A 26419-nucleotide genomic window follows, 5' to 3' on the forward strand; every position below is an offset into this window, starting at 1 on the left:
TGCTATCGATCGCTTCTACACCTGGTGTGCTTTCTTAAGGTTTACTATAAACGCAGCTAAAACTCAGGCCATAGTTTCCTTAGCACCCAGACGAACTTCGAAATTCCGTAGAAATCCACGTAAACTCTCTCTAAACGTTGATGAAGTGTCTATTAAACTCAGTAATACTGTTACATATCTGGGAATTACATATGACCGCCATCTTATCTGGTTACAACATCTAAAACCGTTACTTCTAAAGATTACAATAGACTTAATCTCTTGAAACGCTAGACTGGTACCACTTGGCGCCTTAAAGCACACACCATACTAAATACGTACAAAGTATTCTTACAACCAGTCCTCACACACGGATTTATTGCTTGGTCAGATGCCCCGACAAAATTCTATAATACACTTTTAATCCTAGAACGCCATGCTTTCCGTACAGTATTCCGTATAAAGTTACCTAGTCGAACACAAAATCTGTATCGTCTAATTGCCTTTCCGACCTTACAGTTCTACCTTGAAAAAGTTCGACTCACATATATCGCCTAAAGCATTGAAAATCACCATCCTTTACTTCAAGATACAAAGCGTTATTTAGCAATTCATCCAACACCTCATCGTTGTTACTATCCTCCACTTCGCTTCTCTTTACATTATATCATTATATTCTACCACCACTCGACCCTGCTTTACTTATTATCACAGGTTATGTCATTCATGAACATCTTACATTCACCCATCATTCCCAGCACAGTGATTACCATTATTTACTAACATGGGTCTCATTCGTTTTCATCATTACCTAGAGCAGCCCCTAGGCTGAAGATAAGCTCATTTGTCTAACTAATATCACCCACGTGCTGTCCTGTGTATGCACATTGACACATCATTCACGCCCATTACTATATCATACGTATCACGCATACTATACCTAATCCTTCGTTATGATCATTAATGTTCTTTGCTTATAATATACTGTCTGATTATTTCCTTTTTTAGGCCTTTATAGTGTTGTAAACAAACGGTTTTTTTTTTGTGAAGATTTTTTCAATAAAAAAACATTCTTTTTCATGTTTCTTTTCAAATGTCTGTTTTTTTTCTGGCAACTATTGTTTATTGATTTACGTTGCAGATTATTGAAATAATCAACAGAACTTGAGTCGAAGCTCTCGTAACTTACAAATCTTTTGTTTCTTTGTACCTATACACTAGCAAAATTGTGTGATTATTCCTTTCGGCCCCAGGTCATTTTTGGCGTTTTCCTACATTTCCAGTTAGTGACACTTATTGCTCAAAAACCATTCATTCGATTGATATGGTTAAGGACTTGCTTTTTTAGAAAATGGATGTGGCTATTTTTGGTGTGAGTTGCATTGCAGTGTTGCCAATGGGTGGGAAATTATTGAGGGAAATGTAGGGGTAAAAATTTATAAAAAATTCCCTAACCGACTTTCAATTTTTTTTGTATCTAGTACCACTGCTGCTATATGGGTTCAAGCTATATGGGTTCAAGTCACCTAAAAAATCTTTGGTGTGTTGACAAGGTACAGTGAAATCCTGAAGTCGCTTGCTTCCATCCAAAGAGGGAAAGAAAAAATTCTATCATACACATGAAATTTTGACACTTTTTACGCTTCACAAGCAAAAATCAAATATGCCGGGGCTACAGCTTCTCTTAATTATCCTATTGAAACTTTTTATGGTGCATTCTGTAGGACAAGGAGGAAGCTTTCAGGTAGTGGTACGTTTGTTTTAAGGTAGCCAGTAAGAGGGTAATAATAGAGGGGAAAAGGGACATTTTCCAAATTTTTCACCTAAAAGCGGGAATTAATTGTTTTGGCTGGAAACACTGCCAACAGACAGACGAGGACTATCTGAAAATAACCCTTAGTACTCCAAGAATATATCCTGCAAGTATCATGGCGATATATAACAAAGTAAGCATGAAATTAAAAAATAATCTCATTCTACCTCAGAAATTCACCAGTTTCTTACCATTTACAGAACATGGTTTATTATAAACCGCAACTGTACTTTCCCTAATGATTCCAGTGAAACTTTTTATGGTGCGCTGTGTAGGCTGAGGATGAGGCTGTTAGATATTGGTACGTTTGTTTGAATGTAGCAAACAAGAAGGAAATAATAGAAATAAAAAGGGGATTTTTTTTCAAAATTTGCCCTAAAATCTGGAATTAAAATTTTCTCTAGCTGGCAACACTACTATCAGACACACACAAACTATCTTAAAATAAGCTTTGGTATCCCTCTAATATATCCTACAAGTATTGTGACGATATCTAATAAAGTAAGCATGTCAATAAAAGTATCTCATTCTACCTTTAAAAAAATCACAGTTATCTTCCCAATTAGAGAACAAGGTCTACTGTAAACCTCAACTGTACTTTCCCCTAATTATCCTATTGAAACTTTCTATAGTACGTTGTGTAGAGCAAAGACGAGACTTCCAGATACTGGTACGTTTGGTCCGATATAGCCAACAAGAGGGAAATAATAGAGACAAAACAGATAATTTTTCCAAAATTTCCCCCTAAAATCTGGAATTAAAATTTTGTAGCTGGTAACACTGCTACCAGACAGACGCAAACTATCTTAAATTAAACACTGGTACAACCACTAATATATCCTACAAGTATTATGACGATATTTAAGGAACAAAACTTCTAATTACCAAAAATATATTACGGTAAACAGAAAAGTAGAGAAAAACTAGAAAAATCAAGGGTTAGAACCTAAATACGAATTTTTCGTGCGCTCCCTAATTACCCCATTGTAACGACGTGTACTTGCGTTTGCTAAGTAAGGACAAATGTTCGATTGGCGTAAGTTGACTTGCACTGGGACGTATAGATACGGATTTATAAACAAACATTTCTAATTTTTTTGCCCAAATTTAGGAAAATTTTAATTTCTCTAATTGGCAACACTGCGCGCAGGACCGTTCAATTGATGTCAACAGATACGTATCCATCCGAGGTATCTACCTGGCAAGTATAAAGAGGTCTTTCTACAACGAAGGAAGCTACAGGGAAAAAAGAAATAGAGGAAATTCGAAATTAGAAAATTCTCAAATTTTTGACTGGGGTGAAATTTGAGAAGGAAATTCGACACCAGAAGAAAAAAATTAATATGATAAACTATAGTCCAACCATATTTTGCAAGAATAATATCCCGATATCTTAATTAGTGTCCACACATGAGCGGATTAAACAAATGACTCACCCGTGTGTGCCACTTTGGCCACCTGGGCCACCGAGTATACATTTGATTACATTTTTTTGACTACTAACTCGTGTTGTTGTTGTAGTTATAGTCTCGACTCATAATAATATCGGTGTTGTAAACAATAACTTTATAAGGACAATTTTCTCTCGTTTTTACATCTTAGTTCCAACACTGTTGGTGAGAAATGCAGTGTGATTCAAAATGAATTTTGGGGTTTTAAGCCTAGAGCACCTCAAACAGTCTTTGCTTCAAGTGTTCAATGTGAGATTCATTCGTCACACGGCACACATCTTGTCGATAGGCGAGAAAGCCCCATAAACTTTCCGCCATATGGCACAAAACACATTCAATTTAGGGGAGCCTCGTTTCAAGTGTACCGTCTCCTGAAGATTTGCTGACGGCCAGATACAAACATTATGAGTGTTCACATTAGCTCTTAGGTAAAATGTCGATTTATCAATGAAGACCACACGATCCAGAAAATCTTCATTGTTATGCATCAATATTTCACTTACGAAATTGGCACGTAAAAAGTAGTCAGTAGGCTTTAGACCTGTAGCAACTGCAAACGATAAGGACGTAGTTCCAAGCGTCTCCTTAATATTCTTCACAAAGACCGTTGCACTGTACAGATTCAGTCTTTATTAAAACACAAAAAACTTTCTGCTCTCTAGTCTACATCTTTGCTGCTTGCTCTTTCTAACGGCAGACAGAAGAAACAATGCATGTACATGCGTGCGTACAAAACTGTTTGAGTTGCTCTTTCATTTCATATAATATTTATAATTGTAAGTTAATTGTAATAGATACTACAAAGTTTTAAAACCCTAACATTAATTTTGAAACACCCTGCATTACTTCAAATTGTGTCATCCTATATTCATGTCTTTTATATACATGTCATCAGTGCCGGTCCTAGTCAATTTGTCGCCCCATGCAATGGCATAATTTACCGCCTCCCCGTTTCTCCAGAAAGAACAAATCTTAAAAGTCATGATTTTAAGTATGCTACTCCAGCATGAACAACAAAGGTGAGGGGTAAGTGCAGTTGCACTCAGAAAGGCTTAAATACTTATTAAAAATGCAATCCCGTTGTGTCTTTTTTTTTTTAAAATATTAATCTATTATGTTAGTGAAAGATAAAGCAAACACACCTGCAGAGGAAAGATGGTAATCCTTTTTATAGAATTCACTATCGAGCTTCAATCTCAATGTATCAGTTTGCAATTGCAGTGCAACTAGCTCTTTTATTTTTATTTCTTGATTTCTCTTCTATATCTGTTAACATTTTTTTAAAAAAACTTGTTTCTATCTTCAATGATAAGGAACTTGTTTCTGACAAAAGCAAGGCTAGTTGTCATATCAAAACTATGATAACTTACTAAATGAAACAGATATTCACTACTATTCGAGAACTGAATTCTTGCATTTGACAACAATCAAGCAATTTGTGCTCGGATTTATTCGACCATTTGCTTTAGCATTGTCCATATGGCCTTAAACTAATGCAACCTAAACATAATTATGAATGCAGTATTCAAATAGAAGGTCAGCTTAGTAAATGTAACTACCATCATCACGAAGTCTGTTTCCAACAAGGAATATTTAATTTAAATAATATACTTATGACAGATTTTGCCATACCATCCAAACTTGCCGCTCCACGCAAAAGCACGTGTTGCATATATGGTAGAGCCGGCTCTGCATATCATATATATCGTCGACAAATTATTTATATATGACATTTAGAAAACCACTATTAGGCAAATTAGTATTAGTTTTTACCTTCAAACAAGTTATTTGAATTTTATACTGTTAGTGACATTATTTTCGTACTTATTAAAGGCCTGCTTTCACGAAAAACCAAACTTTCATTTCTACTTTTATTTCTTAGTTGATATTGATGAAAACTGTTGAAACCCGAATTGTTAATAGGTATGGTATTCATGTAAATTGTAAAATATTTGTAGCGTATCAGTATCTAGCGTTTAATTTATGTCGCATTTTACGGTGATTATACCTACATAAAAATATTTAATACTTAAATAGACGTAAGATGCATTAGAAATGACTATTTGGAAAAAAACGAAATTTAGAAAAAAACGAGAGGCAATGTTTTTTTTCTAAAAAACGTACATTTCTGAAAAATACGAACGGTTTTTTTCTATTTACAACACTAGGCCTTTAGGTGGAAGAAGACACTATTTTCTGGGACGTTACATTAAGACTTGAGAAAAAGACAAATAAAATGCTTCATGTGGAGTATTGTACATTATAGAGCAGAAATATGGACATTACGCAAAAGTGATGGAAAACTACTACTAACTTTACAAATATGTGTGTGGAAAAGAATGGAGAGAAATAGCTGGGTGCAGCGGAAAATGAATGAGAAAGTCTTAAGAATTATGGGAAAGAAGAAAAGCAATTTTAGATATTGTTAAGAAGAATAAGAGAAACTGGTTGGAACACTTGCTACGAAGGAACTGCGTCCTGAGCGACGTGCTGAAGGGTTAGGTGCCAAACGAGAGAGAGAGAGAGAGAGAGAGAGAGAGAGAGAGAGAGAGGAGGGGGCGAAGGAGACTATAATTAATGGATGGTATCAAAACAAAAAAAATCATAAGTGAAGACGATGGGGTTAGCGTAAGGCTATGGAGCATAAAAGCTTCTCAGTTGCAGCAAGTGACTTGCCAACAATGGCAGAATACCAGATGATCATGATGATGATGGTGGCAAATGGTAGTTGAATGACCATTCACCACCTAGGTACAGTAAAACCTGTCTTCAATGGACCCTTTATTAAACGGAAAACTGTCTTAAACGGAAATATTTCACGGTCCCATGAATTTTGGAGAACAAAACGAGTAAAAAGTCCCTTCATTAAGCGGAAACTGTGTTATGTGGACAACGGAAAGAAAAATAAACATTTAACGGAAAATTCTGAGTTCCGGACTACAGCGTTTAGAAGATGTTTAGACATTTTGTGAGACATATACAATACACTGTCTGCGATAAAATGTTCGTTCTTTTGTTAAATATTTCTGGACAGTGTTGACCTTCCCTAACCACTACTCTATTCACCCCCACAAACTGTCCTTAATCCCCTCAACTTAATCAAGAATCATACGGAATGTCGGAAAGAAGAAAACGAGATAGAGGAAGAAGAGGAATACGATACCGAGTTCGAAGAAGAGTGTAGAATAAATGCATAGCAAGATGCTCTCAGAAGTTTAAAGGAACTGCAAAAATTTGCCTTAAGGAAAAATGATTCTGATTCACTTAGTGTAATGTCTCAGGTTAAAGTGTATGCGGAAAGTCAAGCAGCCAAGCAGCAATGTACACAGAAAATCCTGCTTGGATATTAGAAAAATAAAGAAAACGTGTACATAGTATATTCAGTATTCATTTTAATTTTTTTGTGTATTTATTCGTAGAAGAAAGAAGTACTATAATCGAACAATGTACGTACAGCAATATATTTTCTCAGTATGCCCCTTTATAAGCATGTATTTTTTTTTTTTTTAAAAAAGGAAAGGTCTACCTCCACTAAACGGAAACTGACTTTAACGGACATTTTTGAAGTCCCGCTCTATTCCGCTAAAGACAGGTTTCACTGTATTAGTTTTAATCCATCATTGCTGTATTTCTTCCAGTCACATTCAGATGGAGGAGAGAGCACCCTACGCCTTTTCTGAACGTTATGATACACTCGTAAGCAATGTTTCTTCGCTGCTGATGATGTTGGAGGAAAGGTTGCCAGATCAAACGTTGCGCCTACCTTCAGTTTAATGACAACCATGACGTAGGATTTCTACAGTTTTGTTCATTTCCTGGAAAGTTCTCCTACCGTACATAGAAACAAGGAATTCTTTGCCAACCGTTGCAATCCCTGTAACTGCTGCATTATTTTTCTTAAAATTTTCCACTTTCTTCTGAATCCTTGGAGATTGTTACAATGTATTAAAGTATTTTTCCTGTTTTGTATTGTGCCGATTTAGTATCTAAACAGATGTCATTTGAGTTAATACCATATGAGGATACATGTCACCCAGGCAAGGTTGAGATTTTGTAGATTGGACCAACAAGGAGGATGTGATTTTAAGCGTGGCATAAGCAACCAAACGTTTTTTTTTTGTCGGTGCAAATACCAAAATAAGGATGTGTCTACTCTGAAAATGAGAGAATCTTTCTCACATTTTATTAGCTCAATAGCAGTACTTATTACAACTTAGTCGGCATCACCAGGGACATTGATCACTGTAAGTACATTTTCTTCTAACTGTGATTATAGATGAGCTATGAATTTTGTCTTATTAAATTTCTGGCTTTAAAAATGTTGCGGTAAAGTAATTGCTTCAGTTTTCATCTCTACCAGTACTGAGCATAAAACGTTTAATCTTCTACGCACTTTCTGTGGCTTTTTGAATAATCATCGAAATCCACAGTAGCACGTTCTTTATAATTGGCTTTGATGAATGAAATATGTTGCAATGACTGTAGTTTCCTGATCTTGCACACTGCAGTCTATGCAGTATATCTCCTCCCGTCGAGAGCAAACCTTGAAATTTTAGCAAAACTTTCAAATGGAAGGCATCGTTTCTCCATAACACATCTTAAAGTTGATTTTGTATCTTTCCTAAGTGTAATTGTATCCTGCCAGTTCACAGTTGAGAAAACAATACAGTTATTCTTCACTGCAAACAACGCATTCTATCTGATGTAACAGTTAGTTACAATTCACAAGAATAAATTCAGCTCTAACAACCATGGCATTCTCAATGTCGCAAGAATGACTACCTTGCCCTTCCGCTGCACTTTTCTGTCCAAAAACTATTTCCTTTTTAGCTTCTTTAAGGTAGCAATTCCCTACCGTAAGCTGAATAATATACGTCATTTGCATGTGATTACGCCTCTGTACAAGGTAACTAGGAGATCACAAGGTTTCTCAAAAGGGAAATGGGCCGCAGAAAGATTTTGAATGTTTCTCTATACTTCAGGTCCCTTTTTGACAGTTTTCCAAAACCTACATGCGGTTGTGATTTTGCGATTAGAAAACCTGCTAAGGTTCCACATGCATCAGCTAGATTGATTCATGTTGGCATGGATTGTATCAATCATGCGACGACAGATTCGGATATTTTACGTCCATCAGGCATATCTCCGGTTGATTTGAAGTTCTTCAATCTAAGAACCAATGGTCAAGTCAGACCAAATTCCGCTCCAGAATTTGGGGTTCCGGCATTCACTGAAAAGTTCTTTCTTTTCCAGAAGATCAAAGCTTTTTTCATTTGATGCAAATATGTGAGTAGATTTTGCGTAATTAATATACCCACCGTTATGCAAATACAGAAGCATTTTTTGTATACTGAACAAGTAATGTGGTCATTCCTCTGTGCGTTCTGCTCTAATGAAAAAAGGCAAGACTTCTACCCTGCGCAAAGCATATGTGTGAAACAATAGCATCAGTGTGTAGAATATCATCAAATTTCTTTCCTAGGAAGAAAAGTTCATAGTGTTCTCTTGCTTATTTCAGTCTCTTTTCACACAACGTAGCTCCTTCCTTTCGAATGTGTTCTGCTGATGGATAATTATGTGTCTTGTATAAAATAAAGCAAATATCCTCTTTGATAATCTCTGCTGTTATCCTCACTATTCTTTTCTTTTCATTCCGAAGCTTCATTTGTACTCTTTTAAATTATTTATCCATCAGTTTACGGCTCATTCTACTTTGATATGACAATATGGAATCTGATTTACTTTGGATGTGTGATACAATTACTTTTCAGAATACAATTCTGCACCTGGAAACAGCTCATTCATTAGCCGATGGAGGTCGTTCAAATGATATTGAAATGCGTCATCACTTACCATGAATTCTCATAGTCTTGCCACCGCGGTATACTTTCCTAAATTAGTTCCCCTGCTCTGATGATATACGCCTGGACAGATTCGACTCTTTTTCTACAAAAGTAGAACAAATTCAGTGCTGTTTAGCTTCACTTACAACAAGGTCAGTCATAGAGCGGACTCGCAGAAGAAATTCGCTTCCCCATTTGTCGTTTCTTCTTTCTTGGTACTAAGTTTAAAGCCAAAGCACTTTTTTGTCACTTCAAGGTAAAACTATTTCCACTGATCATGTAAATCAATGTTCATTCAGGTTTGGTTTCATGGGTCATCTTAGTTATTAACACGTCTTTAATGCTTCCCGGCGGGAGCTCATGTAGTTCGGATTTCGCGCTAATCAGTAGGTCCACGTCTCATATAGCCTCGCTGCTGAACAGAACGTTAAACTCAAAATCAACTCAACTCAGCATCTTTAATGTATATCATGACACACAAAAGCTTCCAGAAACGTAGTCACAACTACATTGACAACTGACGAGAAGTTGTAAAATTATGCGTTACTTAACGTACCGTTTTCAAGATACTAGCTTAGTGAGCCATATAGCGCAAATATATATGTCAAAACAATACCGACAACGTTTGAGAGATGATTCCTGACACCAAGGTAAGACATGAACATGTTAACTTAGGAACTAGCATGTGCCCTATCCAAATATTCATGTTTCAAAATCCTGCAGTACTTCCGTCACAATTTTGATAGAGATACTACGTGAATACTTCAAATTATATGCCCTTATCCAAACTCCATTTATAACAATTCTTGAGTGAGTACTGAAGGATTCTGAACTCAGTTTGGTCTCTACTTTTTGTCTTATCTTGGTATCAGGAATCACTTACCAAACGTCGTCGGTGTTGTTTTGAAATACTTCTACATATACTTCTAAGCTCCTTTTCTGCTATATAAGAGAAATATGGACTTATAGTTTATGAACATATTAATTTATGTTTTCACACGTGAACATGTTGTGAACATGTTGTATTGCTTTTGTAAGAAACGAAAACGAAAAAAACGTAGGGACTGCAGTGCGAACATTGAAAACATTTGACTCCACCACATAGTGCTTATTGCATCCTCTATGAATCCATTCATAATTGAGTTTTTGGACAAAGTTATGACATCTTCTCTACTCCTTTACTTTCACTTCAGCACTTTTTTTTTTTTGAAAAATAAAATGGAATGAGAAATAGTATAAATCGATTATCAACAAAACTTGTTTTGAAACATTTCCCAGATTGCTCTTTTCACGCACATTGGTAATGATAGGTATATTCTTGTGGTACTTAAATATTAAAAATGTGTTTTCAGTAAATAACTATCAATATTTGCAATAATTTCAAGCAAATAGTACATCAATATCTCTCTTATTTTTCCGACGTTATGGCTGTTTCGGAAAGAATACTAAATACATCATCCGCAATGGCAGCCGTTTTCGGAAACGATGGAACGTTGCTCTGCAGGGATTGACTGCCTTATAAAGAGTATAGGAAATTAGTGTTTCTTTTTGTAATTTACATATGGCAGTATTAAATATTTCTTATTTCTAGACAAAAGAAAAATTGAAAGTTTATTCATTGTAATTTTAAAGAGAAAAATTTAAGATAACTTATTGTTTTATTAGGTATATTGCGGTACATAGTTCCAACTATAACTTCATTTTTTTGTGTTATGAGATATCTCTCAGTGTTTTATGGTCGGAAAACAAATTACATCAGATATATGCCTCCAATATCTACATGTTAGTGTGCACTTGGAGTTGTTTGAGTTGAACCGTGTACATAAAATTTTACGATGAGAACTCAAGAAATACTTCGAGTTTTACATAACCTCTTAGAAGATGAGTCTGAGAATTCGAGGAAGGGTATGGAAACTGGAGTGATTTGAACCTGAAAAGAACATTTGTTATTCAAGTGATGAAGGAGAGAAAGACAGCGATGGAGATGACAACGCCAGTAGTGGTGACAGTTTTATTGCTCCAGATGGAACATTGTAGAACAAATTGGGTTTTGGACAAGAGTACATTGGCCGTACATCTAAGCAGAATACTGTTCGCGAAGTTCCAGGACCGACAAATTTTGCCAAGTGGCAAGTGTCTCAGGAAAAATGTAGTAGTGCTTTTCGTTTACTGTTTGATAAATCTATAATGAGACGTATCCTAAAGTGCGCGATTTCTGAAGCATATAGGCAACTGCAGTCAGCAACATGGACTTTTAACTCTCAAAATTACAGCCTTATTTGGGCCTTATTATTTATGGAGGTGTTTCGGCATTGCCCAATGGGGTCTTGTGGGAAATATAAACAGAGCCACAATTTATAGGAAAATAACGAGTAGGGATAGGTTCTGTGAAATAAAACAGTATTTGATACTTAATGAAAAGGCACAAGATCTGCATGACGTAAAGGGAACAAATTAGCACTTGAGTCGGAACTGTGGGATGAGTTTATTGAGAACGGCATAAAATGTTACAAACCACATGACAACGTGAACCCGACGAGCAACTTTATCCTATGAAAGTCAGAGATCGAATTCTGCAATACTTGACAAATAAACCCGATAAATTTGTCATCAAAATTTGGTTACTAGCCGACGTAGAATCAGTCTATCCACAATGGCTTTCCATATCTGAGCAATTATTTGTAACGTCATGGTGGGACACAGTTAGGTGAAATTCTAGTGTCTAGTTTGATAAATCCTATTACTGGAAAAGGAATAAATGTGACAAACGTAATAACTTCTTCACAAGGAAACTAACTGAAAGCCCTGTATCACTGTGATGTTTACCTCGATCAGAGTGGTAATGAATTAGCTGTCTACAAATATAAGAGCAACAAAAGTGTCTGTGTGAGTCAGTATCAATTTCCACGACACTATAAGAAGAAAAAAAACGAAACTACAATGTATTACAATCAGATGAAGTTAAGTGTAGACGTCGTGGATCAAATGGTGAAGAAACACAAGGTGAGTTGTGCGTATTGATTCCTGGAAGATGTACAGAGAAGCTACTGGAAAGAAAATCAGTAGGTGACAATATGTCTAACGTTTGGCCAAAGATTTGATTGTGAATGTCACTGCGCTTCCACACGCAAGCGAAAAAAATGTCAAGAACGATTGTATAAGAAAGAAAAGAAAACAGCTGACATATGCTACAAATGTCGAAAGTATGTTTGTGGAAAGTGTGTACTGCAGAGATCTGAATGCGAATTATCTGCTCCAACTGTGGGTGACTTTGTAATGGTCTTCTAATCAGAAGATATTTTCGAAAGATATCATAGTAAATATTATTTTACAATCAAATTAAAACCTAAGAGTGACAGTAATCTTTTGCTTCTTTCATTATTTTACAAATACTGATATTAAATTTATTATATTAACCCTTATCCGGGCTACCGGGGCCTCCCAGGCCCAGTAGCTTCATTTTTCTAAAATTTCTCAACAACCATACATATTTCGAAGACATAAAATACTGAATTCTTCTATCTTTCGTCGAAGTTAAAATCATGAACATATCGAGTTGGTAAAGTTTTTTTTTTTAATTTGAAAATCTTTTCCTGACGTAACCGGGCAACCGGGGCCTAGGAGGCCCCGTAAAACTTTAGTGAAATTCCTGTCAAATATTAGATCAAATTGTCACATAATTATATATTGAACACGTGAGGATTGTAACCTTTAGTCGGAACAATATGCGGCAAGAGACATTGAATTTTGAGTGTTCTGCACTTAAAATATATACTGGGTTTGACTGCCCTGGTTGCCCGTTTACGTTACAAAAAAGTCTGGACCGGATTTGCTATTCTGCTTGGTAGGCTTACAAAAGCGTGACACAAAGTTTCGCCACTTGACGAAAATATATACCGGTACATTCTAGACTAGTTTGAACAGTAAGTGACAATAGGCATTGATTTTGTGCATTCTGCACTTAAAATATATACTGGGCCTCACAGGCCCCGGTTGCCCGTTTACGTTACAAAAATGTCTTGGCCGGATAAGGGTTAATAAATATTTTTAATATTAATGCCCTTAGTGTTTATAAATAAAAACAATAATATAAATAATATGCTTTCTAGGCTTACTTCTAGATGTGTCTCATTGAGAATGTCAATAAAACAGTTATCCTGTGTTACCATTCTTTTCTATTTTAGTCATAAACCAAAAACAGTCAATTTGCTGCTTCGTGCTTCTAGTGTTAAATTGGATGTGTGGCAATTGTAATGAGAACACTACAGACTATGGGCACCCGAAGGGGGAACACGGTAGGGCTCGGACTCCACCTGGCTCACGAAAATGTACGGAATATAGCAAACAACCTATATTAAATACCAAAAATATCAGACGTAATATAGCAAACATGGCAATCCAATACTGCTACAGACCCCTATTATGAATGTCCAATGTGCAAAACCGCTTTACCTAATTGAGCACTTCAAATTCATTTAAATAATTCAAAACTCTATATTTGTAATTTTCTTCACTCACATATTGTAACCTTGGGATGTCTGTTTTCCTATACATAAATTGTACAATTAGTGGTTTTAGTAAACTAAAAATAGGGTAAAATATTTTAAAACTGTTTTTAGGCGCCGATGTAGCCTCTATTGAGAACAAATTTTCTAAAAACAAGCTTTATAAATGACTTGCCAAAGTTACCCGTATACGGGGTAAAATTTACACCAAAACATTTTTTTTAAATACAATCACAAATTCGAATTTTGTAAAAGATGTTACATATATTACAAGAGGAAGGTTCGAATGTCATGTTGACTTTTTTCTTAAATTGAGTCTTATATAGTTTCTGAAAAAATCTAGAAAAAAAAACTAAAAGAAACTTGCCACTCTCCCTCCATTTTACGGTATTCATACTGATCCGTTCTAAGAAAACTTTAGGTATTTTAAAGGCAAAACTATTTTAGAAACGATCTTATTCCTATCACACTTCACACTTGATTTATTTTATTTTCTGTCACTAAAATAATATTCAAGGAAATGATTAACAATATATCATTTATGTCTCTCAAATATCAATTTGTGCTCTATTTGCAAGCCATTCATTTGAGCGATAGAGTAGATGTACTACAGTGGCATTGTGTATTTAATAACACAATTTACTTTTACATGCTTTTAACTTACCGTCGCAGATTCAAACGTAACAGGAACATGCAAGTTCATTATCTCAGGTTTGCTACTGTTTAAGACTATAACTCCTCCTAGGCTGGTTGGCATCAAAGAAGATATGCCTTTCAGAGAAATCTTCCTATCCTTCACAAAAAGTTTTAGTCCCCCATCTTGATAATTTGATCCAACCTACAAAAATATATACGAAAATGAAATATTTTATTTCTAAATATTGTATATGATGAATTAAATATTTTTCAATGTTTAATAATGCACTTCAATTGTCTGAAATATTAAAATAAAGCTGTTCAGTTTCGAACTCTTCATTGCATAATCTTTTAAATAGTTGGAAATAATGTTAAAATATAGTCTTAAATGTTGACTTCAGAAAGTAAATATTTAATATATGTTCTCAGAGTTAGTACAATTCACTCTTGAATTATTTTTTTCTTAAGTAACACATGCTTTCTTGAAATATTAGACGATTTCCATGGTGACAAGTCAGGTGAATAAGAAGTCTTAGTAATTGTACATCGTTTTCAGTCAAGAACTCAAGTGTCCATGCAAGTTATTTTAGATGAACTTTCGTGTTGATCGAAACTTCTTGGAAGTTATTTCTTAAGTTGCTGTTTGTCATTAAGTGGTTAAACGATAGTTAACATTTTACATTATTAAGTATCTAAGTATATTGCTTATTTCTATGAATCTCCCTTGTTCCTGCGTTTTAATATAGTATCAATGACGAACATTTCTTTTATTTATCCATACATTATAATGTTATGCAGTACAAATACAAATTATTATTTCCTACTTTAACTTCTTACAATTTGTTCTCATATACATTTTATTAGTTTAATAGAAGGTTATTTGTTGTCCAAGATCATATTTGCTCGTCAGACTGCCCTTCCTTACTCTTAAATAAATATCTTAACTTTGAGCAAAGTGTTCCCTCGATATCGAAACATTTCTGTATCTAAGCATACTTTGAAATTAGAAAACATCATTTGTAGAATTAACTCTTTATCTATGTCACACTAAGCAATTTTTCATGGAACACAAAGAGGGCTTGGTCAAGTCGGCACATACTTTTCAATACGTATCACACTCATAATACATTCATCTACAGAAGAGCTTAGTATCTCTTAGTTATTTATTTTCAATACGTCAATACTAAAAGTTCCTTACAGTACACAAATACCAGGAAACATTGAAATTGAATATATTGACAGTTTTTTTTTGTGGCTTTCAAGATCTTGGATAGGTCGTGCTAAATTATCTTTCAATGTTAGGGTTTGCCATTTGTCTCATCAATGTTAGTTGCAAAGATAAAATGTTCTAGTTTTTATTTTACTTTTATATAAATAAATAGATATACACTATTTATTTATTTAAAAAGAATTAGATGAACAACTACAGAAAGAAATTATGATTTAATTTGGTTCTAGCAAGTACGAGATATAGTACAATAAATATATTTTTAACCCTTTTGTGGGCTAATTTTTTCTACAAGTGGTGGGACGATACCTCCTCCATGTTACCCAACACACACTCAAAACAATCAAACAAACAAAAGAAATAATTTTTCTAGCGCAATTCCCATTTCCATAGTGAAAAAGACTCATAACGAATTGGAATATTGCTTCCTAGTGGATCAAATAAGGGTGTACTTAGGTCCTTTGGCGGGAAATCTTCTTCCCATTGCCCACGAAAGTGTTAGATATTAAACAATAGTCCATTAAAACTCAATGGCCTTCAAATGGTCATTCACTTATAAAAAAAAAGCCAATAAATTTTAAAAAGTAAGGTATTTCTCAGAAATGGAATAAATAAACTGAAAACGATTTGTTTTAACATCAGAAGAAATACATATTATGTAACAATTACTATTCTAGACTTTTACACTATTCTATCTATAAAATATTTGTATTCTTTGTATTATTGCTGTTCTTATAATCGTCCTTTCATTTATTTTTCTAACGTCTTACTCTTCTTCTTACTATAGAGACAATAATCAAGACTGTTATAAATAAATATGAAACATAAAATAATAGCATAAACGAAATTACGCTGTTCAAAACTACTGTATAAGGCTACTTATTGAAAAATAGAATAAATGTTCGCTCGTGTTATGATTATGCTTCCTATTTATTGCAGCTAATAAAACTATATATCTGGATAGATAAATTTATGAATGTTCTGTCAAACAACAAACTCTATATTCTCATAATAACTATAATTGTTTTAGATATAGTACTGAAGACAAGAATACAACATATAAAGCAACTATAACAAACACGTTCCGTAATACCCGTTTCAAAAATCCCCTAAAAACTAAGAATATTCACTTCTGGCAATTTTCCTTTGACATGCCAAATTTAATCATTGTAATCCCAATAATTTTGAGATATAAAAGGAGTTATAAAAGGATATAAAAGGAGAAATTGCCCAATAATTTTGAGATATAAAAGGAGTTCCTATAAATAAACCCCACCAAAGTTGGAATTTTTTATTTCTGTTAATTTATAAAGGTAAGCAAGAAAGTTCTGTCGCTTTTGTGGAGGTCTGTGTTCAATTGGACCTCCCACCGTGACTTGAATGAGAATGAGGATAAGACGAAGGTCAGCTGTTGTTCTGCGTATGTGCAGCATACTAGCTGGTTATGGTAGTTCAGTTACATTGTGAACTTGCGTAAGAACAGAGTGAATGAGACCTCCACAGAGCGTCATAAGGGCGTGTATGCAATACGAGTTCAAAGTGGTGACAAAGGCAGATGCAGCGGAGCGGAATTCTACCGACTTTCTTTCTTTTCTTTTTTTTTTTTTTTTTTTTTTTTTTGCTATCTCAACTATCTGAAAGATAAGATTTTGTATCTCAAGAAAACGCCCATTTAAATAGCATAGGAATTTCTTCATCTACTTTCGACCCCTGAAAAATTAAAAAAAAATCACTTTTGGCAATTTTTTCACGATTAGTTCTCAAAGGCTACAATCATGCCAAATTTCATCATTCTAATCTTGCCGGAAGTGCCTAAACATTTTGGGGTATAGAAGACGTCCCATATAAATAACATTGGAAAGATTTTTCAGTTCCCCATGAAACCACTTTACGGTTAGAAATTTTCATTTCTGATGATTCACTTAGGTAAAGCTAACGAAAACGTACAAGCATACCGAATTTGAACTTTTTATTCCAATTCTAAGTACCTAAAACATGTGATTATAGGTCCAGAAAAAGTCTCATTTAAATAACATGGGGAAATTCTTCATCCCCTCTTTAGACCCCCTAAAAATTAAAAATATTCCCTTTTGGCAATATCCTGTGGGTTTGTCCCGAAAAGCTATAATCATGTCAAATTTAATCATTGTAACCCTGCAGGAAGTGCTTAATAATTTGAGGCTGTAAAAGGTGTCCCATATAATAACATGGGAAAGATTTTTTCAGTTCCCTATAAAACCACTCTAAAGTTGGAATTTTTTACTTTTGGCAATTTTTCTGTCGGTTAGTCCTGGAAGGCTACAATCATGCCAAATTTCATCATTCTAATCTTGCCGGAAGTGCCTAAACATTTTGAGGTATAGAAGACGTCCCATATAAATAACATTGGAAAGATTTTTCAGTTCCCCATAAAACCACTTTAGGTTTAGAAATTTTTATTTGTGATGATTCACTTAGGTAAAGCTAACGAAAACGTACAAGCATGCCGAATTTGAATTTTTTTTCCAATTCTAAGTACCTAAAACATGAGATTATAGGTCCAGAAAAAGTATCATTTAAATAACATGAGGAAATTCTTCATCCCCTCTTCAGCCCCTCTAAAAATTAAAAATATTCCCTTTTGGCAATTTTCCTGTGGGTTTGTCCCGAAAAGCTATAATCATGTCAAATGAATCATTGTAGCCCTGCAGGAAGTGCTTAATAATTTGAGGATGTAAAAGGTGTCCCATATAAATAACATGGGGAAAGATTTTTCAGTTCCCTATAAAACCACTCTAAGGTCGGAATTTTTTATTTGTACTGACTTACTTAGGTAGTGCTAACGAAAATGTGTAAGCATACCGAATTTCAAGTTTCTATTCCAATTCTAAGTACCTAAAACATGAGATTATAAGTCCAAAAAAAGCCCATTTAAATAAAATGGGGAAATTTTTCATCCCCTCTTTAGACCCCCCTAAAAATTAAAAATATTCACTTTTGACAATTTTCCTGTAGGTTAGTTCCGGAAAGCTACAATCATGCCAAATTTAATCATTGTAGCCCTGCAGGAAGTGCTCAATAATTTATGTCAGCTCATGTAGTTTTATATATAGTTAGGAAGGATATCTATCTACCTACCTCTCTCTCTCTCTCTGTATATATATATATATATATATATATATATATATATATATATATATATATATATATATACAGAGAGAGAGAGAGATCGTTATTACATAGATATAGATATAAATATACATTACCTCTATTGCCTCTGAAAAAGGCAACGTATCGTAAAGGAAATCACGAAGTTGTTGAGATGCTTTTTGAAAAATTTCAGATACTAATAGCAAACCATCTGTTATCTCAAGTGTTACATTAACATAGGATCTGGAAAGAAAACCAGCTGTATATTTTTTCTATAAATTTACATAGATGTAGTTTCGTACTGAAAATATATTTCATTGACGTATGTTACACAACTAAAAGAGTGAAATACAAAACAAAAAATCTTAAAACTAGTTTAAAGCCACCTCAGTAATGATTTAACTAATTATTCTTAGAAATTATGAAAAGTTCCTTACAACTTAATTTGTAAGATCCTATGTTATTCTCTGTGATATTATGTTAAAGACGATGCTTCAACCACTCATTGTTATCTTATTATGCTATAATTGTGCTTCTTATGTCATAAAATTAAAGACTAAAATATTTTTTACCTAATATTATAAACAAAATATGTTTTTTATATATGTATCTCAATGTTTCTCGTACATAATGAAAAATGATGTTTGGTTTAGGTAATTTTATTAATAACAATTTCTCTTTCAACAACTTTGAAAAAATGTGATTAATAATTGTTCTTAAGTATGCGTATTTACATGATTAAAATAAAATAAATTTATCTTTATGAAGATGTAACCGCCTGGAGTTCTTGTCGCTGTTCGTGGTTTGTGGTCATACCAATAAGTATTCTGGACTGGAACTTACCTGGACAGGACGATGAAGGACCTGTCCAAGAAGAGTTACAAACTGTTCCCAAATTGCTCGTCGGTCTCAATAATGAGATGAGCATTAGACGCCGAGAGGTTCGGGTGTCTCGTCTCAAAAACCTCACGGACGATCAGACGGTCATCCAGACCGTAACGCACACAAACATCACCCATACAAGCAACGAAAACACACTGTATTAAATGACACTATACTTATTTATTAGAACACTATCATAAATATATATATAAAGAAATAAAATAGCGAACACAATAGGGGAAAAGTTGTCTGGATCGTCCCACGATGAATCCAATTGCTGCGCCGAAACATCCTGAGGCGTAAAGATGCATCTTCCGCAAATAAAAAAAAGAAGATCTCCACAGTAGAATTCTGATGTTGGAGGGCGCGTATATAACTTACATGTACGCACAAGGTCTGCGGACCTGGGACTTCACTAGTTGGGGCTAGCCGTAAGAAAACGTCCTTCACCGGCTAATAGCTTGTGCCCCTTAACACCCAATCGTACTTGGTTCCCTACGCAACGTGCGTGGTGGCTACGTACAGTATCGGAGTCGAAGTCCCTGAGCACCAAAACTCAAGGTACGGGTTGCAATGATCAACTGAAAAGTGTTGGCAGTTCATTTCAAAAATCACTCAGTTAACTCACCTGTATGCACATACAAACAGAATACGGAAAACAATTTATGTCAATTTTAGTTAACCGCCTACAATGCGATAACTCTGGCGTGGGAAAGTACAGATAACGAGCTGGAATACAACACAGTTGGTTCCACTTTGGTCACTTGAATACCTGTTCTGGTCTGGTATTCTCTAATCTATTGCAATGTTTCATAAGCGATTAAAGAAAACACTTAAGTCAGTTTCCAATAACTATAGAATATATACTGTGCATATAATAAGTCAGGAAGAAACACTGAAATGGTTTGTCACTAACTGAAATGTTCTCACCAAAAGCAATGTTTTAAATATATATATGAAAAAGCGATGAAAGACTTCTTTATCCAATTGTGTGGGAAAGAAGCAATTCCCACCAAAGAAAGAACTTATATGCGTCGCAGAATAAAGTATAAATCGAAAATAATAATCACTGTCTTTACGAAATATACAGAGTATCCACAAAAAATACTTCTATAACCTGGTAGCGGTTATAAAGAGTAATTAATGGTGTGATCGTTTAGTTAGTTTCTAACTCTATTATGTAATAATATGTCTGTATAATGAAAAGGTCACATTAAGGTGAACAAAATTAGATGTATGAGCGATGTAAATATTTATGTATAGCTTATATTGACAATGTTGGAATATAAGTGCATGCAATCTTTAAGAAAGAAAGTTTGGTACCTGTTCTATTATTATTATTATTATTATTATTATTATTATTATTATTATTATTATTATTATTATTATTATAGCTGTAATTTTGTTGCAGTTTTCTACGTAGTGTAAAACTAAAAATTATACTCAATTCAAACGTTTTGTCTGTTTGTGATTAATAATCGAAATCAGAGTAAAATCACTTTACTAACCCATAGTCAGATTCTAATTTACATACATACCACCACAATGTCATTGAAAAATACTTCTCTTCGAGGAACGTTCAGATGAACTTCATCTATACGAGATTCATAGATACTAGAATTAATATAATTATTTGGCACTTTCTTCTAAAAGATAAATCTAAGACAGATTCTGTTCTAGTTTGACAATAAGCACCATTTATCTGTTAAAAGTATGTACCCATTGTTTCTACGCTAACCAAAATTGCAGCTTCTGGAGGGAATTTTAACAGAAAGGGTTCGAAAGTTGAGATCAACCTCCGAAAAATTAGAATGAAATAAACGTTACAAAGACTAAAGCAACGGTTGTTATCATATATCGATCTCTATTAATTTGAAAAGAAGGAAGCAAAAAGTTACTGCTCTTTGATATATAGATTGTATTATCGGTGAGGACATGGAATTGTGAAAATAAGGATGAAACTATTTAATTCAATCAATTGCATGGATTCGCAAACATATATAGAAATAGAAGTGGGATAATTTTACTATGATTGTATGTTCTTTTTTATATTCCTACCTTAAAAGGTACTGTATTTAACGTACGAATTTTTATCAGCATAGCATTTACTAGTAGTATTACTCTACTATATTCAGTTGAACGGATGAAATTATCATGCTCGAAAGTCAGTTAAGTTATAAGTCAAGGAAGTCAATAGTCTGATTCTTTAAAGAATTAAAAGAAAGACATATAATCTATTTGAGTTTGTTCTCTGCAAATTACTGATACTTTTACACACCGATTCGGACGTTGCCGTCTTCGCTAGAGGCAGTACAGAAACGAATTGTTTGGAATGTGCTGGAGTTTCTTCGTTGTGTTATTCTGGTTGCCTTTGATAATGACTAGTCATTTACCTTTTAAAGAAAATGTTCGTGTAAGTAACTGGAACTAGAGCCGATGAGTAGGAAATAGTGTGCAACGGTGATTTTACTGTTGAGCAAGACGTCAGACAAATCCTCTTGGTTTGGCTGATTTATTGAATAGGTATTTTCTATATTTTGTTTTAGAGAACTCTCAAACCTCTATGCCAATATTGTACTCGCTTTTATTAACTTTTATATTTCTTCCTCAATTGTCGGTGTGAAATCAATATTAAGGAGAAAGAGGTAAGAAAAGAATCTGATCGTTTGAAATAAGTAATGAAATAGTGAGGATAAGCTTTTTGATACATCCAATGCGAACAATTTAAGCACTTCCACAGATGTAGAAAATTAATCCGAATGGAAATAAGAGTGAGAACTTCTGCGTTATGTAATGAACCTAAGTATTTTCACCCCAGAGGGCCATCTTATTTTCTTCTAATTATGGTGAAAGGAATAGACATTTTAAATTTGTCGTATGCTTCAAGAATATCACATAAATATACTTATAGGAACTACATATACTTTATAAGTTACTTATAACTTAATTAGTAATTTATTAGGACATATATACTTACTGCCCGGGTTCAGGATTCGGTAGTTCGACACCTATAAAATACAAAAGTATTTGATTATTTATATAACATGTGCTCATAAAGTAACCGATCTTTTAGAGTAACAGTCACCTCTCTTAACAATACATTCTCATAGTGTAAAAATACTGGAAAAATCTATGTCTAAGCTGAATATTATAGTCAATTTAACTGGAGTGATGCAATTAGTATCTAGGTACGCGTCCAGACAATGTGTGAAATCGTCGTACGAAACTGTTCAATGCTTAGTTTCGTCGTCCTCCATGACACAATTCTGAAAATAGTTGTATTGCACTGCAACATCCACCAAATTCTCACAATACACTTTCTTTCGTTGATTTGCTGTTGTGTGAAAATTTCGAAGCAACCACGCGCTTTCTTCATTTTCAGATCCTTGCTAAAATTAATTTAATTTTTTATGAGTTTATTTGACGCATGTGCTGTTAATCATACATCATATCTCACCCTTCAGGAAATGTCTTCTTATTTTTTCTCATTCTTCGGCGTTCGAAAGAGATCTAGTCTTACCCGGAATGTACTTGAACCTGAACCCACAAAGTGAGGGTGATGTATATATTTCCTGAAAGCCTGGGTCAAAGTAAGATCAAAATCAGTTACCAAAATTGGGGAGGTCTCACGCATTCCGCTTGAGGGCAGCAATTTACTCATTGTTATTATAATCTTTAACCGTGTCCATAAAGTCCGTTGGAATCTCAAAAAACCTGAAACAGTGAGACAGGTATGAAAATAGAAAAACATGTCTTTCCTCATTTCAAAAGTACAACGTATCAAAGTAAAATAAATTGTCCCATTGTCCCCGCAGGCTCCCAGAAATATTTTAAATGGAAAGTGGGGGTCAACTTGCACTTCGTATGAAAGTTGGTGTTAAATGAAGTAAGATAAATCAAGTCTCGACTAACTACGATAAGCCTGTGCAAAATAGTGCCGGGTCAAAATATCAACACACTCTTCATTGCAAAGTCTATGGCCACTTGTATAAATCTGAAAGGTGGGATAGGTGTAATAACAAAAACACGGATATGTCATTATTTCAAAACTATAATGATTCAAAGTAAACAAGATGTTTCAGGTTCCTCGTAGGTCGCATATTGATTGCATATAACTTATGAGAAGAAAAACTTTTTGCAGTTGATCAATCAGAGCAGGTAACTTCTATTATAGATACATATTATAGATAAGGGTATATATCCCACTTGCTTACTGACTAGAGCATGTGAGTTTGATACTTGTGGTCCTGGTTCGAATAGTTTCCTGGAACACAAAATTTAATCATCATTCCCTTTCATTAACCATCCTTCTCCTTTAGCTTAAGGGTAATAGCTAAAAGTTTCACACTAACACATAGACACACATTCTGTGGGAGAGTAAGAGGGGCATATACATCCAGTAAATATGTGCCTGGTTAACTAAATTACTTCTTATAAATGACCATATGTATTATATAAAAATCCCGGTAGTATTTTACAACAATTTTTGTTAAATCACAACCGTCAGAATTACGTCCCAGGAAACTTGTGAGCAGGCTGCAATGCTTTTAGAGTTTGTGATATAATTTATTAATAGTAATAGGTTTCTTATTGATACTTTCTTGATATTTAGTTCTTATTACCATTTTAAATTTGTTTTCAACAACATTCGTCCTAACAACATTGCATTGCACTATTGCATATAAAATTCGGTTAAGAAGTTTCTAATGACTATGACCTACATCAAACCTGTATTTCAATATTTGTGACAGTAGTTCCTTCGTGTAAGTACTGAGATGTGGTAAGTGTTATTCTGATAAAGATGTTTCACTGGGAAATATGGTGCATTTATTGAGGAATACGGGAAAATATTATACCAGTAAAAACCGACACGAAATAAAATGATCTACTTAGAAGTTATGCTAATTCTGCTTGATTCTTCAGGGAGACGGCAGACACAGCGGATGTTTCAACCAAGTTGCAGGCAAAACCAACACTTTCATATATCAAGGAAAATAGTTACATTTTAAGGGAAAGAATGAGAGGATATAACTAGTAAAGTTGTACAGCTTCAATATAACGATGGTATACCAATTTTAGTTGTTTCTCAAGTCTATGATCTTTTAAATGCCTCAATCTTTCAATGACTCGAGAATACAGAAACATTTATATAGCTGCATCAATGGAAACGTCTTGGATATTATAAAGATGCAATTTATTATATTAAAAATCGGAAACTTTATAAGAAAATCGATTAATAATATAAATTAGAAAATTAATATAATAATATTTCCATCGATAGAGCTGCATTGATGTGTCTGGAGTTTACAAACAACTACTGTATCAGTTTCTCGAAAATACCTCATAGTACAGCACGTTTTCAAATACATAAAAAAAATCTGACGCAAATTTTAAACGCGAAAATATAAGTACAAATAAGGGACGTACGAAGCCAAGAAACGAATGTTTACAGAAAAACAATTTCTTCACATACTTAAACGTAGTGTGCTATGTATTGAACACTGAAGAGCACCATTTGAGTAATACAGTGGCCTCACTCCCGAAGAATATGAGACCTAATTAAAATAACATCCACCTATCTGCTCAAAATCATTACTCTACCTTCAGGTTTACAACAAAAGTGTGAACAGAGGACGGAAAGAATAAAGGAACCCTACAGACCTGAGTCATCCAGGAGAAACAGGACATACTGCCCACTGAAAGTAGAGTTCGTCAATCCTGAATCGGAAACTCAAAGTTGGAAATTAATATTTATAAGACAAGGGACAATGCCCAATATTGACATTAGCCCCGAACGTCCGTAAGCCAGGATCGATCCCTGATCGGAAATTGGACTAATATACAGAACAGCAGAGGAAGATGAAGAGGAAACCTTTTCATCCAGAAGTGATGACTCAGGAGACCTACGTATAAGCCACATGAAGCGGATTATGTAATTACTTTCACACATAACTTCGTTCATATCTACTCTAAGTCCAAAGTATCATGACCGTATTGTAGTATTACACTAACTAACACAAATAAAGCTAAGCACAAAAATAGACGTTCAATGTGATTACTTAGTACACGTGCACAACCTCTCAGCATTGAGAGGTAATTTCGTTTTATAAAAAAATAACAAATAACCTAGATACAGTCTTTAAGAGTTCCGTCTTTCTAGAGTACTTCATATACAGCGTGACTAAAGACAGGCAAGAATGTAGTTGTTACTTGCGCATAGGCAGCCTAGTACAATCATCAAATTCTCAGAACCCAACTGCTTATACTTTCGTTCACACTGACCTAAAAGACATAGGCCTATTACGGGGAACTGATATAAATGCACTATAGAATCAAGCAAATAATCTCTTAATAAGAAAAGAGGAATATTGGAAGAAACAGTAATTATGGAATTGGGTAAGGACCTCACACATCAGTAAAAATTGAAATACGTGAATATTGGTGAAGTGAGCTAAAGTTTAACGTGTAGATTCGTGAGATATGAAGAAAGAGGCTATTACCGCAACCAGATCGAAGGTAATATCCTTATTTGATTAGTTCAAGTCGCTAGATGATCTTCCAATAGGTGGGAAAATATTATACTTTATATCTTAATATACTCCCTACTGTTGCTTTTTTACATACATAATAAAATCACTCGCATTATATAATTACCCATCTATAAGTGACACAGTACATATATCGGTATAGCAGAAAATCAGATCCACTTGACATCCCCGAGTTAAATTACGATGTGCTTGAGAATTAGGCAAAGATATTCATAAGCCTACGGTCCTGGAGACATTACATGTGTCTTTAAATATTAACTCTGATACGCAATCTATAACACAAGAGACGTTCTTCTGGGTGCCTTAAAAATCTATAAAAACCTCAAATCTCTTCTAAGCTTTATAACGACCTTGAAGTGATGTAACTGACATCAATATTCTGTTATTGCGTTACTACAGGATAAA

The 26419-nt window shown here is 34.3% G+C and overlaps 1 protein-coding gene across 1 annotated transcript in view; it reads right to left on the reverse strand.

The window, feature by feature from the left end:
• The window catches only part of LOC145692424 (uncharacterized), a 79818-nt gene that overhangs the window by 29644 nt on the left and 23755 nt on the right, over positions 1–26419 (reverse strand). The window contains exons 2-4 of the mRNA XM_081767732.1: positions 22444–22474; positions 18701–18827; positions 14256–14429 (exon numbers count right to left, since the gene is read on the reverse strand). Of these exons, the coding sequence (XP_081623858.1) occupies positions 14256–14429; positions 18701–18827; positions 22444–22474 (332 nt within the window). The remainder of the gene's footprint in view (positions 1–14255; positions 14430–18700; positions 18828–22443; positions 22475–26419) is intronic.

This window comes from Thermobia domestica, chromosome 8 (assembly GCF_964235325.1).
Source record: "Thermobia domestica chromosome 8, izTheDome1.hap1.1, whole genome shotgun sequence".
Classification (NCBI taxonomy): domain Eukaryota; kingdom Metazoa; phylum Arthropoda; class Insecta; order Zygentoma; family Lepismatidae; genus Thermobia; species Thermobia domestica.